The 15,395-nt window shown below is 41.1% G+C and overlaps 1 protein-coding gene across 3 annotated transcripts in view; it reads left to right on the top strand.

Annotated features, from left to right (window-relative positions):
* PAWR (pro-apoptotic WT1 regulator) overlaps positions 1-15,395 on the top strand; it is a 122,629-nt gene that overhangs the window by 86,098 nt on the left and 21,136 nt on the right. For all 3 annotated transcript variants that reach the window (XM_030214907.1, XM_030214908.1, XM_030214909.1), the window contains exon 4: positions 7,586-7,620. In XM_030214907.1, coding sequence (XP_030070767.1) covers positions 7,586-7,620 — 35 coding nt within the window. The remainder of the gene's footprint in view (positions 1-7,585; positions 7,621-15,395) is intronic.

Below are 15,395 nucleotides of genomic sequence, written 5' to 3'. Positions count from 1 at the left end.
GCATACATTGGGGTGCATCCATAATTTGCTTGACCTGTTGATTACTTAGAACCCATGTGGTAACCAGAGCTCAACAAGCTACTGGGTGTTAATTTTTAAAAAGAGCTGTTTTGCTCAATTACTTGAGTGCTATTTTCTAGGTAATTGACTATCCTTTCACTTCTAGCATACATGCTAGAGAGCCTTACAGAAACTAGGTACTTCCTGTTAGCCTCAGTTGGGCTTGAACAGCAACCAGAAATGGAACAGGAGCTTTTTTTAATGCATGCTAAGCCCCAAATTAGAGAGTTAAATGTATTTTTTTACCTTTTTTGGGTTTTCAGGGGTATCAGCATTTCACTGTAATACATTCACCAGAACCTTTCAAACAAATGATCATTTTGAATGACTAGGTTTGAGTTCTCATGATGAGAGAAGTTGCTAGATCTAATATTATTCCCAGATAATGATGCACAAAACACTATCTTAAACCAAAAATTGTTATTCTCATAGGAGACTGATTTTAATTTAATTTGGAAAGATAGCTACCCTTGCAGCCCTATAAATTTTCGCTTTAAATTAAGACAGATGTATCTTAGCTCCAGCTGAATTAGTTCTGTAATCAAAGGTGTAGCCTCCCCATAGCTTAATAAGAGGAATTTTGGATTTGAATTTAGGTACAAGAATCATCAGTCACTGACCTCTTTACTAGTCTCCCACCTGTATCAGTGTACATAGCTCTTCCATCTTTCCTTTCATCTGTCACACTTCTGTAGCAAAACTTTACATATTTAGCTGACTGATACTGCATCTGAAATAGGAATCCCACTCTCAGCACTGTTACTAGGGCAACATGTGCTTCTAGCCTTTTCCTCTATATAATCACTGCCACCAGGAGGCTGGGAATATTGTTGGAAAAGAATTCAGCCGCTGAATTTGGGAGTCTTATTCCCAGTGCGTTTTTTCTAGCAAAAAAGGTGCCGGTACTCAAATGCCAGGCCACTTTTCAGGGGTGGGGTGATCACTGAGGGACCCACCCCACAATAGCCAGGCCTCCTGCAACCAGTCACAGAATCTATGATAAGGCAGAATTGGTGTGTAGGGCCTGAGCTCGTTCATTAAAATTTGGGGACCATGGGTCAATTTTAGCACACAGTGGAAAAGGTGCTCGTACTCAGTACCCCCAAGTACCCTCTCAAAAAAAGCCCTGCTTATTCCATACTCCTTTGTTCATAAATCTAGCTTTAAAAGTCTACTCTTTGGGTCAGAGTTGGGTCATACATTCTCTTAGGCTGCAAGGCCGGTGCTAGGGTTTCTGACGCCCCCTACCCATCCAGCATCTCCTCTCTCTCCTTTCTCCTCCCAACTCCTCCCCTCTCCCCGTCTAGCACCTTCTGTCTCCCCTCCCCTCAATGAGAGCAACACAAACTCCTCCACTACCGGACACCTGCTCCCAGTGCCTTTTTTTTTTGTAGGAAAAAAGGTATTGGTGATTATGGGTAACCTTAGGGGCAGGATCATGGTGGCTCCGCCTCGACAGTATCCACACCCCTTTTACCTCCCCTCTGTCCATGTCCAGCAATTCTTCTCTTCTCCATCCATGTTCATCTCTTTCCCTCCCCTCTGTCCATGTCCAGCAATTCTTCTCCCCTCCCCTCCCCTCCATCCATGTGCATTTCCTTCGCTCCCCTCCCCTCTATCCATATCCCACAATTCTTCTCTCCCTTCCCCTCCATCTATGTGCATTTCCTTCTTTTTCCTCCCCTCCATCCATGTCCAGTATTTCTCATCTCTCCCCTTCCTTCATCCATATGCATCTCCTTCCCTCTCCTCATCCATGTCCAGTAATTCTGCTCTCTTCCTTGCGCTTCCCTCTGTCGGTGTCCAGCAATTCTCCATCCATGTCCATCGATTCTCCTCTCCCCTGCCCTCCTCCCCATCCATGTCCAGCGATTCTCCTCTCCCCCTGCCCTCCTTCCCATCCATGTCCAGCGATTCTCCTCTCTCCCTGCCCTCTCCCTCCATCCATGTCCAGCGATTCTCCTCTCTCCCTGCCCTCTCCCTCCATCCATGTCCAGCGATTCTCCTCTCTCCCTGCCCTCTCCCTCCATCCATGTCCAGCGATTCTCCTGTCCCCCTGCCCTCTCCCTCCATCCATGTCCAGCAATTCTCCTGTCCCCTCTGTCCATGTCCAGCGACTCTCCTCTCTCCCCTGTCCTCCCCTCCCCATCCATCCATCCATGTCCAGCGATTCACCCGTACCTGCTCCCCTTTTCAGCCCCCAAGTTCCAGCCTTAGTCCCCTTCTGCTAGTTCCAGTACCAACCCCAGCCCCACCACCTTGCCTGCCCTATTCTCCCGTGACAGCCCCTTTTGTTCCTGCTGCCCTGTGTTTAAATCTGTTTTACCTGAAAGTCAAAGCGGCAGTGGCAGCAGCAAGTAGCAGTGAAAGAAGCAGGTGATCCAGGAAATTATACGGTGAGCCTGACATCTGTGCTGGGCAAAATGGTAGAGACTATTATAAAGACCAGAATTACAGAGCATATTCAAAAGCATGGATTAATGAGATGGAGCCAATATGGATTTAATGAAGGGAAGGAAATCTTGCCTCACCATTCTACCACATTTCTTTGAAGGGGTGAACAAACATATGAATAAAGGTGAGCCGGTCGATATTATGTGTCTGGATTTTCAAAAGGCATTTGACAAAGTACCTCATGAAAGACTACAGAGGAAATTAGAAAGTCATGGGATAGGAGTTAGTGTTCTATTGTGGATTAAAAACTGAGGCCGGCGCATCGGTGCCGAAGCACGGCTGCCGTGTTGAGTCTTTCAGGTGTATTTGAATAAACACTGTGTACAAGGATCTTCTCGTCTCCCTTGTGTTCTTGGAAGGACCATCTCCTTTTCACCCTACTCCTTGGTTTTCTGCTTGTAGTAGTGCACAACATTTATATACTGCCAAATGAGCCAAAGAGACAGTTAAAACGGTTGTGCTCATTACCAAGTAAAATTTTATTATAAGCAGGACCCAAACTGTGCTCTGGGAACAGCTATAGTTAAAATAGCCCCGTTTTTGATGTGTATAATGAAAGTGAATGACAAGGACAGAAGCTAACATTCCATATACTTTTCTACTCAAATTAAAAATTGTGAACTGGGTGTTTAGTTTTTATATCTATATCTGTGTGTATATTGAGTTACTATATGAAATATTTTTCTCCATTTCTTTTCTGTTTTTTAAATAGGAGGTAATCTTCCCAGTTTAGATATGGTCCACAATTTGATGTGTAATAAAAGATTTGGAAAGGGATTCTGTGTTAATGTAACTGTTTGTTCATCTTGTTTTATTCCACTTTATGCATCGCAAGACTTGCTTTTGAAATCTTGGACTCTTTTTCCAGTAAAATAGTTAACATTCCTTTCTCAGAACAGATGAGGTTCCAAAGGACATGGATTCTATAGAAAAACTAATGGAGTGGTTTTTTTCTTGAAGAAGCCTGCACAGTTAACTTTATTAAAGCATGCCCTTAGACTGTTTTCTAAGGTAAAAGGGCATTAACAAATCTCATCCCCTCCCCACATTGTACGAATTCTTAGTTTCAGCCAAGAAAGAATTGTCCTCAGCTCAGCTCATGACTCAGATATTATGTTTGAGCTTAGCCAAAAAAGGTTCTTTTCCATAACTCCAGGAGAGATTATTGCTGGCATAATTAACTTACTGAATGAGTAGGAGGTAATGCTGCTTTAAACGACATCTTTTTGGCTCATCTGCACACATACAAGGAAAGTTTTGTCCTACCAAATTCAAACTTAACTATAACCAAATATGCTGCCAAGTTAAATGTACATGTGGTGATAATATATATATTTTGCCTTTCTTAGAAGTCCTTGGTTGCACCGAATGTTTTAAGTAATATCTGAATATATTTGCAGTATATATACAGGCACTAGAGATGCAATATCTTATATTATGAGCAGATTTCCTATTTGATGGAGATGTTTAGGCAGTATCACTGAAGTGCCTCTTCATTAAAGACAAGAATGGATGGGTTATGCTCTTCTACCAGCAGTTGGAGACAGAGAACAAGCATTTGTCCCCCTCTGTATAGGGCATCACAGCCTCCTGATTCGCAATATTCTCTGTCTCCAGCAAATGCTAGACATACTTTACATACCACATTCTTCTGGAGTCTGGTGGACATGATTCCTTTACTGCCTGGATTTCCAGAAGAGGAGTCCAGGTCCCTTCCCCACCCCCCTTCCTATCTGTTCCCCCCCCAACACACAAGTTTCTCCTTCCCCGTCCCCCTTCTCCTAGTGTCACTTGTGTAAAAACAAAAAAAAAGCATTGCGAGGATGGGAATAAACCCTCTACGTTTAAATGCCAGATTGCTAATAAGAACGCTGGCTGTTTTTTTTTTTTTTGCGGGGGGGGGGGGGGGAGGAAGAAGGGGCTGTTGCATCATTTGAATGTAGAAGCAGAAGGGGGGGCTCTTGTGTCAGGACTTGGATCAGAGTGAGTGAGAGAGAGAGGCCATGCTGAGTTCAGGAGCCACATAGTCTTGTTCAGTGGTAGTAAGGCCTGTGAATAGTATCAGGAGCAGCGGTGGCCACAGATGGAAATGCCATTTGAGAGCTCCAAGCTACCCTTACTGCAGAGTACTGCAGGAACTTGGGGCACTGCAGTGAAAGCAGCAGGGTGTGCGATGAGCTGCAATTGGGAGCCTGAGCTGACTCCAGAGGGGCCTGGCTGAGTCAGATTTGAGAGGCATTGCTATTTCCCCACTGGGAATCTCAATTGCAGCTTGCAGCACAGGAACAGCCTCCGTGTTGTAGGCTAGATTTTCTGCAATATTGTCTTCTGTTGATCTCCTCAGGTTGGCTCCAGATGGAGCGGGGAAGGGGCTCAGTGGGGCTTCTCAGTGGATCTGATAGGTAGCTGGACCTTGATCTCCCCTTGGTCAGGGGACAGCCTTTTCCTTGGAATTTGTGCCACTCCATCAAACATCTTTGCTGCAGAGCTTGGCCCAATGTAATAAACTGTGATAATTACATAGCAGTTTACGTCATTTAGCACAGATTTTTTTTTCTGCATGGAAATTATTTCCAATGTAGCAAGGATTATTGCGCACAAAAATTCTGCACTAAATCGTAGCAGAGTTTGCAAGGAAATGCATGGTAATGAGCTGCGTATAAAATTATTTCTGATGCAGCAAACTGCTAAATATGAGTACAGCTCACCTCCAGATTTGAAATACATAAAATGTCAGTACTAATAGGGAAGTCAAGTAAAATATTCAGTTTGCATTGACTCAGAAGTCAGTGGGAAATTAAAAATTCAGATTCAGCACATGGAAAATGTCAGCAGCTAGACTGATGTAACTAATTTTAGCTTATTGATATCAGCCGAATAGCTGACATTTTTTAAGATGGCAGCGGTTCATGGACACAGGATGCTTCCCAGGGGGATCAAATGTTACTTTTCCAATGAGGAGGAGTCTAAGTAGTTTGGGGGCTCTCTAAGGGCCTCTCTGCCTTGAGAAGAACCTAAAGTTAAAATGGAGGTATAGTTAACTTATTTTGGTGTAGTCTAATGGTTATAGACTCAGTCTAAGAACCAAGAAAACTTTGTTCAAATCCCACTGTGGCTCTTTGTGATCTTGGGCATACTTTGAACCATCGTCGGACTTGTATACTTGGACCATCTATCTCAGGTTTACATTTCTTTCCAACCACATTCCTTAAGCCATTCAGTCTCCAAACATACATTATCTACATGGATAGCATGCTGTACAGCATTCTGCTTTTGCCAAGCTAATTTGGATCTCCCTGTTCATATACGAGCACATTGCCTCAGAGCAATATCCACTTCTACAGCTCTCTCCACCAGGACAGTAGAATTAGAAAAGGTTCAAAGAAGAGCGACAAAAATGATAAAGGGGATGGAACTCCTCCCGTACGAGGACAGGCTAAAGAGGTTAGGGCTCTTCGGTTTGGAAAAGAGATGGCTGAGGAGGGATATGATTGAGGTCTGCAAAATCCTAAGTGGTGTAGAACGGGTAGAAGTGAATTGATTTTTCACTCTTTTTCAAAAAGTACAAAGACCAGGGGACATTCAATAAAATTACATGCTTTTCAAACAATTAAGAAATAATATTTCACTCAAAGAATGGTTAAGCTCTGGAACTATCTGCCAGAGGATGTGGTAACAGCGGTTAGTGTGGGTTTAGAAAAGGTTTGGACAAGTTCCTGGAGGACAAGTTCATAGTCTGTTATTGAGATGGACATGGGAGAAGCCACTGCTTACCCTGGGATTGGTAGCTTGGAATGTTGCTATTCGTTGAGATTCTACATGGAATGTGGCCACAAATTGGGTTTCTGCCAGGTACTTGTGACCTGGATTGGAAACAGGATACTGGGCTACATGGACGATCGGTCTGACCCAGTACGGTTATTATGTTATTATTTGTATGGCATCAAGATCTGACTATAAAATTGGACCAGTTATACTTCAGAATCTTTTTGCATAATTACTTTCTTCCTCCACCCCCCCCCCCCCCTTTTTCAACTGGATTGTTTCTCCTACGTGTAGCACCTGTGACAACCCTCACCTTAGGAGGCAGCAAGTGTGGCTGCATTATCCCGCTTATTCATGGAGAAAGCAAGGGTTACGTACATGTAGCAGTTTCTCCATGGATAACAGGATAATGCAGACACACCTTCCTATTGTACCCTCAAAAAAAAAATCTAAATCATACACTGCTAAAGTTCCATCCTTTTTTTCTACTTGTCTTGTATGGACTAGCTAAAGAGGGTAGTGATGTAATCACAGCAGAAAATATGGTACATCGCACTGGTTTAAAAAAAACAAACTAGAGAAGGCTATTTTGTGTACCTAGCCAACAAGAAGACACATCCAAGCATGTCTGCATTATCCTGTTATCTGTAGGAAACCCCCGTTATACATAAGCATCTTGTTTTTTGCATTAATACAGCTGGGAACATAGTCATGGCAGCATTATCACAGAGAGCAGATTCTAAGTTGAGCCTGTTATCATTTAAAGGAGATGATGTTGGAATAATTTCCCCTTTCCCTGACATTCCCATCCTTTAGACAGCTACCAGGGTGAGGAAGGAGGGGAGATTTCCTGATAGTGCCTTGTTGGCTGGCAGTCTCAAAATGGTGCCTTTTGACACCCCCCCCCCCTCCCCAGTAGTATCACAAGACTACTGCTAGGGATTGAGAGGTTAAGCATAAGCTATGTTGTTCAGTTTGCATAATGTACTTTGCATCTTGTTTCACAGTCAAAATGTGCATTAAGGGCAAACAATGCATGCTTTTACTATTTAACACGTTATTTAGCCAAAACATATATTATTTCATTAATGAACTTTAGTAACTATCTCTATTAGATGACAAAGATGAGCTATTCTTTGAATAATATTTCAGAATCAAAACTTTTCTCCTGCCTCAGGTTCCTTCTCTTAGCTGGCATGTCTTTTTCATGTTTGAGAATCTGAAAATTCTAGTGCAATATTGTGTAATGTTAAAGCATTAAAAATTTTTCCAAGAATTGATTTTGATTTCCTTTTTTCAATTTTAGGAAACCACAAGAACAGTTTCGAGTCGATTTAAAGGGTAAGAAATATTTTTCTACCAATGGTGGGTAATTTCAGTGCATCTAATGTGGAGTGCTTGCAACTGAATTTTTTGTTTATGTAATTGGCTTTCAGTTGAATGATCAGTGGTCTAGTGGTATTGCAGACAAATATCAAACAGCATTTGTGTATTCTTCCTCATATATATTAATACAGTGTTCTTAATGTTTCTCAGTTGCCATACAGTCTGACTCATGTTCTTGCCTTTCCTTGACATTTTCTTTATGAACGTCTGTAGCTGCACCGCTGTTAGGAATAAGAAGCCATTTGAGCATAATTTTATATTTCAATTTTTTTTTCACATACCTCCTGCTAGACCAGTCTAGACTGACTGGTTATGTCACTCTACCAGCAGCAACCTGAGCTCTCTAGTGACATCACAAGTATAAAGAGTGGTGCAGACTGAAACTTACCAGCAGATGATGCAGATTGGACTGGTTCAGCAGCATTCTTCAGAAATCTGGGGTGTAGTCTGGTTGAGTCCTTGGCCATGTGAAGTCTGTGGGCCTTTGCCTTGATTGAACTTTGGGAGTTCTGTCCTCAGCCCCAGACTTACTCAGATTTTAGAGAAATATCTATTGATCTGAAAAAGAGACTGCTGGAGAGAGAGGGTACCCGAAACAGGTGATCAAGAAGGCTTGTAGGCAGGCAAAATTTAATAATCATGATTACCTTTTGACTCTGAAGAGGAAGGACGAGGACGATGATATCTTAACATATGTGTTGAAATTCACAGCTACTACCTCTCAAGTGACGGCGGCTATCAGGAAACACTGGCATATAATACAAACGTTACCAGTGTTTGCTGATGCTAGGCTGAGGTTTGCTTTCAGTAGAGACAGAAATTTGAAAGAGATTCTATCCCCCGCAGCTTTAAGATTGGCCTCGGGTGGGGAAGTGGATGGAACTGGGCTCGCTAAATGTGGAGCATGTGTGACATCATGATGGTTATGACGGAGTTTGTGGATCCTCAATCTGGGAGAAGGTTTGCCCTGAGGTCAAATATGTTCTGTATTTCAGTTTGTTATTTATTGCATCCAATGTCCTTGCAATAAGCTGTATATTGGACAAACTTCGAGGAAGTTGATGACATGCTTCACAAAACACAAAAGTAATATCAACACTAAGAAGACCTCGGCTCCTTTAGCGTTGCATTGTGAGAAGAAACAGCACACGTTTGAGTCACTACGATGTGTCATTTTTCAGCAGATGGGTTTTTACAACAGAAGAGGTGATAAGAAACACATGCTCTTACAACAGGAACAGAAATTGATATTTCGTCTGCAAACATTGCATCCAAGAGGGTTAAACTCCAAATTGGAGTGTTGCCATTTTTATTGGCATTTGGTGCTTTAATTATGCAATGAATGAAGTAATTTTAATTCTCTCTCATGATTGGTTGCCCCGGTGGAGGCATCTGACGTCAATTTATATACTTGAGCGCCATGTTTTTTGAATGATTGAGAACGAAGACGAGCCATAAAAGTGAAGTGAGGCTTTTGAATTTACTGTTTTGCTACAAGCATTTAATATTGACATGTGCTAATGATATTTTTTTTGTTACACCCTGACCAAGTTAACAAAACTTTGGCCATTGTTGGCCGTGGACAGCAGGAAGAAATTGTGCATCTTTATAAGATAAGTTTTTGAATTTTGTGTTTGGACTTTAAAATGATCTGTGGAGGATTTTCTGCCTATGATGACAGCAAATACTCTAGAAGTTAATGGCTTGTGAGCCTAGAAAGAAGGAGTCTGTTGAAGCTTTCCCTCCATTTGTTTGGCATTAATGTGTCGAGTGGAGGAGTAGCCTAGTGGTTAGTGCAGCAGACTTTGATCCTGGGGAACTGGGTTCGATTCCTACTGCAGCTCCTTGTGACTGTGGGCAAGTCACTTAACCCTCCATTTCCCCAGGTACAAAATAAGTACCTGAATATATGTAAATCGCTTTGAATGTAGTTGCAAAAACCTCAGAAAGGCGGAATATCAAGTCCCATTTCCCTTTCCCTAGTTGAGATTCTACATGGAATGTTGCTGTTGCTACTATTTGAGATTCTGGAATGTTGCTACTATTTGAAGATTCTACATGGAATGTTGCTAGTGGAGGAGTAGCCTAGTGGTTAGTGCAGTGGACTTTGATTCTGGGGAACTGAGTTTGATTCCCACTGCAGCTCCTTGTGACTGTGGGCAAGTCACTTAACCCTCCATTTCCCCAGGTACAAAATAAGTACCTGTATATATGTAAATCGCTTTGAATGTAGTTGCAAAAACCTCAGAAAGGCGGAATATCAAGTCCCATTTCCCTTTCCCTAGTTGAGATTCTACATGGAATGTTGCTGTTGCTACTATTTGAGATTCTGGAATGTTGCTACTATTTGAAGATTCTACATGGAATGTTGCTAGTGGAGGAGTAGCCTAGTGGTTAGTGCAGTGGACTTTGATTCTGGGGAACTGAGTTTGATTCCCACTGCAGCTCCTTGTGACTGTGGGCAAGTCACTTAACCCTCCATTTCCCCAGGTACAAAATAAGTACCTGTATATATGTAAATCGCTTTGAATGTAGTTGCAAAAACCTCAGAAAGGCGGAATATCAAGTCCCATTTCCCTTTCCCTAGTTGAGATTCTACATGGAATGTTGCTGTTGCTACTATTTGAGATTCTGGAATGTTGCTACTATTTGAAGATTCTACATGGAATGTTGCTAGTGGAGGAGTAGCCTAGTGGTTAGTGCAGTGGACTTTGATTCTGGGGAACTGAGTTTGATTCCCACTGCAGCTCCTTGTGACTGTGGGCAAGTCACTTAACCCTCCATTTCCCCAGGTACAAAATAAGTACCTGTATATATGTAAACCGCTTTTAAAGTAGTTGCAAAATACCACAGAAAGGCGGTATATCAAGTCCAATTTCCCTTTCTCTATATCTGCAATTTATGTGGCTAAGAATATCATCTCAGTAATATTGGTTAAGAGAGGATTATTGTTTTTCATTGATAATTACTGGTATCCTCTGGAGCTCTTAGATTTATAGACGATTCTAAGATGTTTTGAAAGAGTAAACTTAAAATAAGTGGATACTCCATGAAAGTAATGATAAGCAGATTTAAAATAAATCAGTGTCTTCCCCCACCCCCACCCCCACATTGCATATTTAAACTGTGAAATCTGTTGTTGAAGGATGTGGGCAGAGTGACTGCTTCGCTAAGTGGGACTCCTGAGTAGATATTTGTTTGTATGTGCTGCTTCTGTGGTTTGCTGTCCTATAAATGCTGGATTCCTTTTGTATTCTTTAATTATATTGTACTGTAAACCGTTTAGACCTATTGAATGAAATGATATATAAAGTTATAATAAACTATAATGTAGTGGGATTCAGCAGAAATTTGGACAAGTTCCTAGACGAAAAGTTCCATTAAAAAAAAATTAGTGGCTGCATATACTGAGAAGATCCATTGCTCATCCTTGGAAATGAGTTATGAGAAGTCTACTTTTTAGTATCTCCCAGGTACTTGCGACCCAGACTGGCCACTGGGTTCAAAAGACCTTGGTCTTATTGTGCATGACTTTTATTTGCCTTATGTTCACTTGGTCAATACATTAAAAATTCCCTATGTACACCAGTGAAAATATCTATATTTGGATTAAATATTGGATAATTTAATTTAGTTTAGTTTAAGATTTGACATACCGCTTTGCAAAAGGATCACAGCAGTGTACGATAGAAATAAAACATCAATCAAAAGAGGGAAAATGAACTCGAAAATTCACAGGAAAGAGATAATCAGAAACGCAATAAGATCATCACACACATTCTTTAATCTACACTGCCCAAGTTGCAAAGGACTAAAATATAAATCAACATATGCATCCAGCTTCTCCTACATAAGCACACAACTATGGAACGCACTACCAAAATTCACGAAAACAATGCATGACCTAACCATCTTTCGGAAATGATTAAAGACCAATCTGTTCGAAAAGGCATACCATAAAGACCCAACCTAAACACTGGAACCCCACAACACAACGAAACTCATACAAGAACTGGACAATATTTAACCTTTCCTCCTTGACTACCCAATGTACTCTATCACTTATGATCCTTAATGCAATTACCGCTCTGTATTTCTCATTCTGGAATTGATGAACGCCATCACGGTATTATGTAAGCCACATTGAGCCTGCAAATAGGTGGGAAAATGTGGGATACAAATAGAATTAAAAAAAAATTATTCTACATACATAACTACACAAAACGAAAGAATTATATAAACAACAAACAACCTGACATCTCAAGTTCAAAGGGGGGGGGGGGGGTTGGCTTCATATTTGCTATGTTTGCAGTACAGAAGATTTGTGTAGCACTCTAAATTTCTACAAAGGCTTCCATGAGAAATCTTTAGCATGGTTTTGGTGTCCTACATTGAGACAGTATGGCCCTCTTTGAGGAGTAGAAGGAAAACAGAAATAATTGGTTTAGAGAATAGTTATAGAAAGTATCTTTGCAACATCAAAATTCTAGCATTTTTTTTAAAAATCAGAATGCTTGTGCCAACTCATTTACTACTAAGTGATGTTAATACAAATGTTAGACAAGCAAATATGTGGCTTCTTGTACCCAGATACTTAAAACTGGCATTGTTGAATTTTTGGACATTGGCCTAGCTGGAGCCTGATTAGAGAAAATGAAAGAAATCCCACATTACAAGGACTTGGCTAAATACTGAAGATGCTGTAAGGGGCCTGTACTCAGGGGAATAAATCTTGTTCATAAATCTTTGCTTTTACTAGTTTATACTTACCTTAGGCTTGAATTTACCCTGAAAGAAGTGTTTGTACTGGTCTGGAAATAGATTCTGGGAAAAAGGAAATGGATACTAAGAAAAATCTTGCAAGAAGACAATGTAAATCCAATACTAAATCTTCCAATTTTTTTCCCTCTTCATAGTTGTTTAACCATTTATCACAACCTTTAAACTGGATTTAAAGCATTCAGATTTTTATTTTAATACATTGACTTGATTTCTCTGTAATCGTGAATACTTCAACCTAAACCAGCTTATATACTTGCTCAGTGTAAAATGCTGTCCCTGAGGATAAAGTACAAAATAGTATCTAAAACATTTGAAGGGGAGAGCAAATAGAGGAGGATGTTTAGGTGCTTTTCAGGACTTCCTTGAAGGGCCTGGCAGATGAGAGAGAACCTCTTCTGGTGAGTTCCACGTCCCAAGTTTGAGTGACTTGTTTAATTTATTTATTTATTTTTTAATTTATTTTGCATTTATAGTTTTATACAAGACAACTTGCATTAGTAACACGAAAGAAAAAAAAGGTCATTAACGTTGGATAAAATTCCAATCAGTAAAGAAAAAAAAACATAGTACATTATACTTCTTAGACCACAATATAGTGGAGGGGGAGGGGAAGATAGAAATAGAGGAGATATCCAAATAATATGCATTTTAAGGTAAATAGGCCTGTCCAGAGACTTGTTTAATTTAAATAGTGAGGAAAGCGTGCAGAGCATGGGTTATAGAATGGTTTCTAACCCCTGATCATGTGCATATGTTTATGCACATGCTTTTGTGTTTGTATCTGAGTTGCCAGTGTCTGTTTTTTTCTGTACGTGTGTCTGACGTGGGGGGAGAGATGGATATTTGTATGGAAAGAAACATAAAATGAAACTAAGTGTGATAATATATCACTTAGCAAATTTCAAATGATGGATTTTACAGTTTAACCACAGGCTATCATCGTCCAAGGCAAGAAGTATTGCTGTGCTTCAGTGTTAGGAAGATGTTTATATAGCAAACAGTAGAAGACTACACAGCTCAGTCACCAGGTGCCACCATAAATAGTAATCATTAAGGAAGCTAGATGATTCAATCAATAGGTTTCAATGCAAAATTTAGAACAAAGAAAATCAAATACGTGGATTTAGTGCTTGCTCTCACAGGGACACACTATCCGTTGAAGATGGAACCATTGCCTGCTACATGTTAGACCCCATGGGGTGAAGTCGTCTACTCACCAGCTGATCGCTTATTTATTTGTAGCTAGTAAGCTATCGTTGGCAGCGGCTTGGAAGCATCCAGCCCTCCCCAGTCTTCGAGAAGTTCTGCGCAGGGTGGATTATATTAACTTAATGTCCAAGTTGACCGCCTTACGTACAGGACAGTTGGGACTCTATCATCGCATCTGGGATCTGTATACTCAGTGGTCTGTAGGGCCTGGTCCCTCTTTATTTGTACAGTAATCGCAATATCTACTGTCAGCAGCAGGTGTATGGGAGGGGGGAGGTGGACGGGGGGGGGGGGGGGGGGAAGAGGAGGGGAAAGGAGAAAAAAAGGATTGTAATGGTATCTTATAATGTATGATTAGCAATGGAATTGTTTTACAGCTGTATGATTGGTTGTATTATGCTAAAATTCAAAATAAAGATGTGAAAATTAAAAAAAAAAAAAAAAAAACCCTGCAAAAATAAGAAAATCAAATACGGATCTCAATCACTAAGCCAAGCCAGTAGCAGGAGAGGGATTCATGGTGGGAAAAGCATGTGGAGCATGCATCATGGAATAGTCTAGTCCTTCTGTGTGTGTCTGTGATGGCTGTCTATATGAGGTGAGAAGGAAGTGCAATCTGAAGGGTATAATTCCGTAACCACTGTGTTACAGTGAATCCGTCTGCTGTTGGAACTGCTTTTTCCATAGAAATGCATTGGGCTATTTTTTTGAGTTACTTTCTGTTTAATCCCCAGTTTAATCTGGCCCATTTTCAAACTTGCATTGTCTTTCACCATTTGTCCTCCTTGCCAAAGTTTGTCATTTTGTCAGATTTTGAGTTACTTTGCCCCTCCTCCTCCTGACTTGTAGAGACATTGTTTTTGACTCTACATATTTCTTTTCAGCATACCATTGGGTTGGAAAGAATATGTACCTTTTGCAGCTTCATTTAATAAATTGTCTTATTCTTAGTTTTTCTTTTATTAATTTTTCCAGGTCTAATTGTTTTTCAGAACCTTTAATTTATTCATTTAGAGCCTCTTTTACCAAGCTGTGGCTAAAGCGGGCCGGCCAGCCCATATTTGAAAATCAAGCCCTAAGTAGGTAAATCATTCTTTCTTACAAATCACATGGTAGTTATAGGTTGATATGTTTTAAACACTGATCATATATTTTAAAAACATCCTTAAATAGTCCATATTCTCTCCAGTGTTTCTCCTAATTTGATGCACATCTTATTGTTGCACTTTCTTGAATGTATCCCTTAATTCTGCTTGAATGGTTTTGGTGTTTTGTTTTTTTGTTTGTTTGTTTGTTTTTTTATTCTTAAGAATTTGCAATTTGTGGTTTCACCTTTAGCATTGGCACTACATACTGGCAAATTTCAGGACTGCACCAATCCTTATATTGATGGTGACAGGGGCATAGCCAGACTTCGGCAGGAGGGGGGTCCAGAGCCCAAGGTGAGGGGGCGCATTTTAGCCCCCCCCTGGCGACGCTGACCCGTCCCGCCATTTTTGACCCCGCCGCCACCACCGCCACCAATTTTGACCCCCCCCCCCCACTGCCGACTCTCTCGACCCCCCCCTTCCGCCGCCAACTCTCCCCCGCCGTCGCTGTCGGCTATCTTTGCTGGCGGGGGACCCCAACCCCCTGCCAGCCGAGGTCCTCTTCTTCTGGCGCAAGGCTTCATTCTGTTTCTGTGAGTCTGATGTCCTGCACGTTGTACGGGGGAGGGTTGGCGGTGGGAGGGGGGGGTT

Source organism: Microcaecilia unicolor, chromosome 9, assembly GCF_901765095.1.
Source record: "Microcaecilia unicolor chromosome 9, aMicUni1.1, whole genome shotgun sequence".
In the NCBI taxonomy this organism is placed as follows: domain Eukaryota; kingdom Metazoa; phylum Chordata; class Amphibia; order Gymnophiona; family Siphonopidae; genus Microcaecilia; species Microcaecilia unicolor.
Note: the sequence above shows the minus strand (reverse complement) of the source record. Positions and strands in the feature narration are given on the sequence as shown.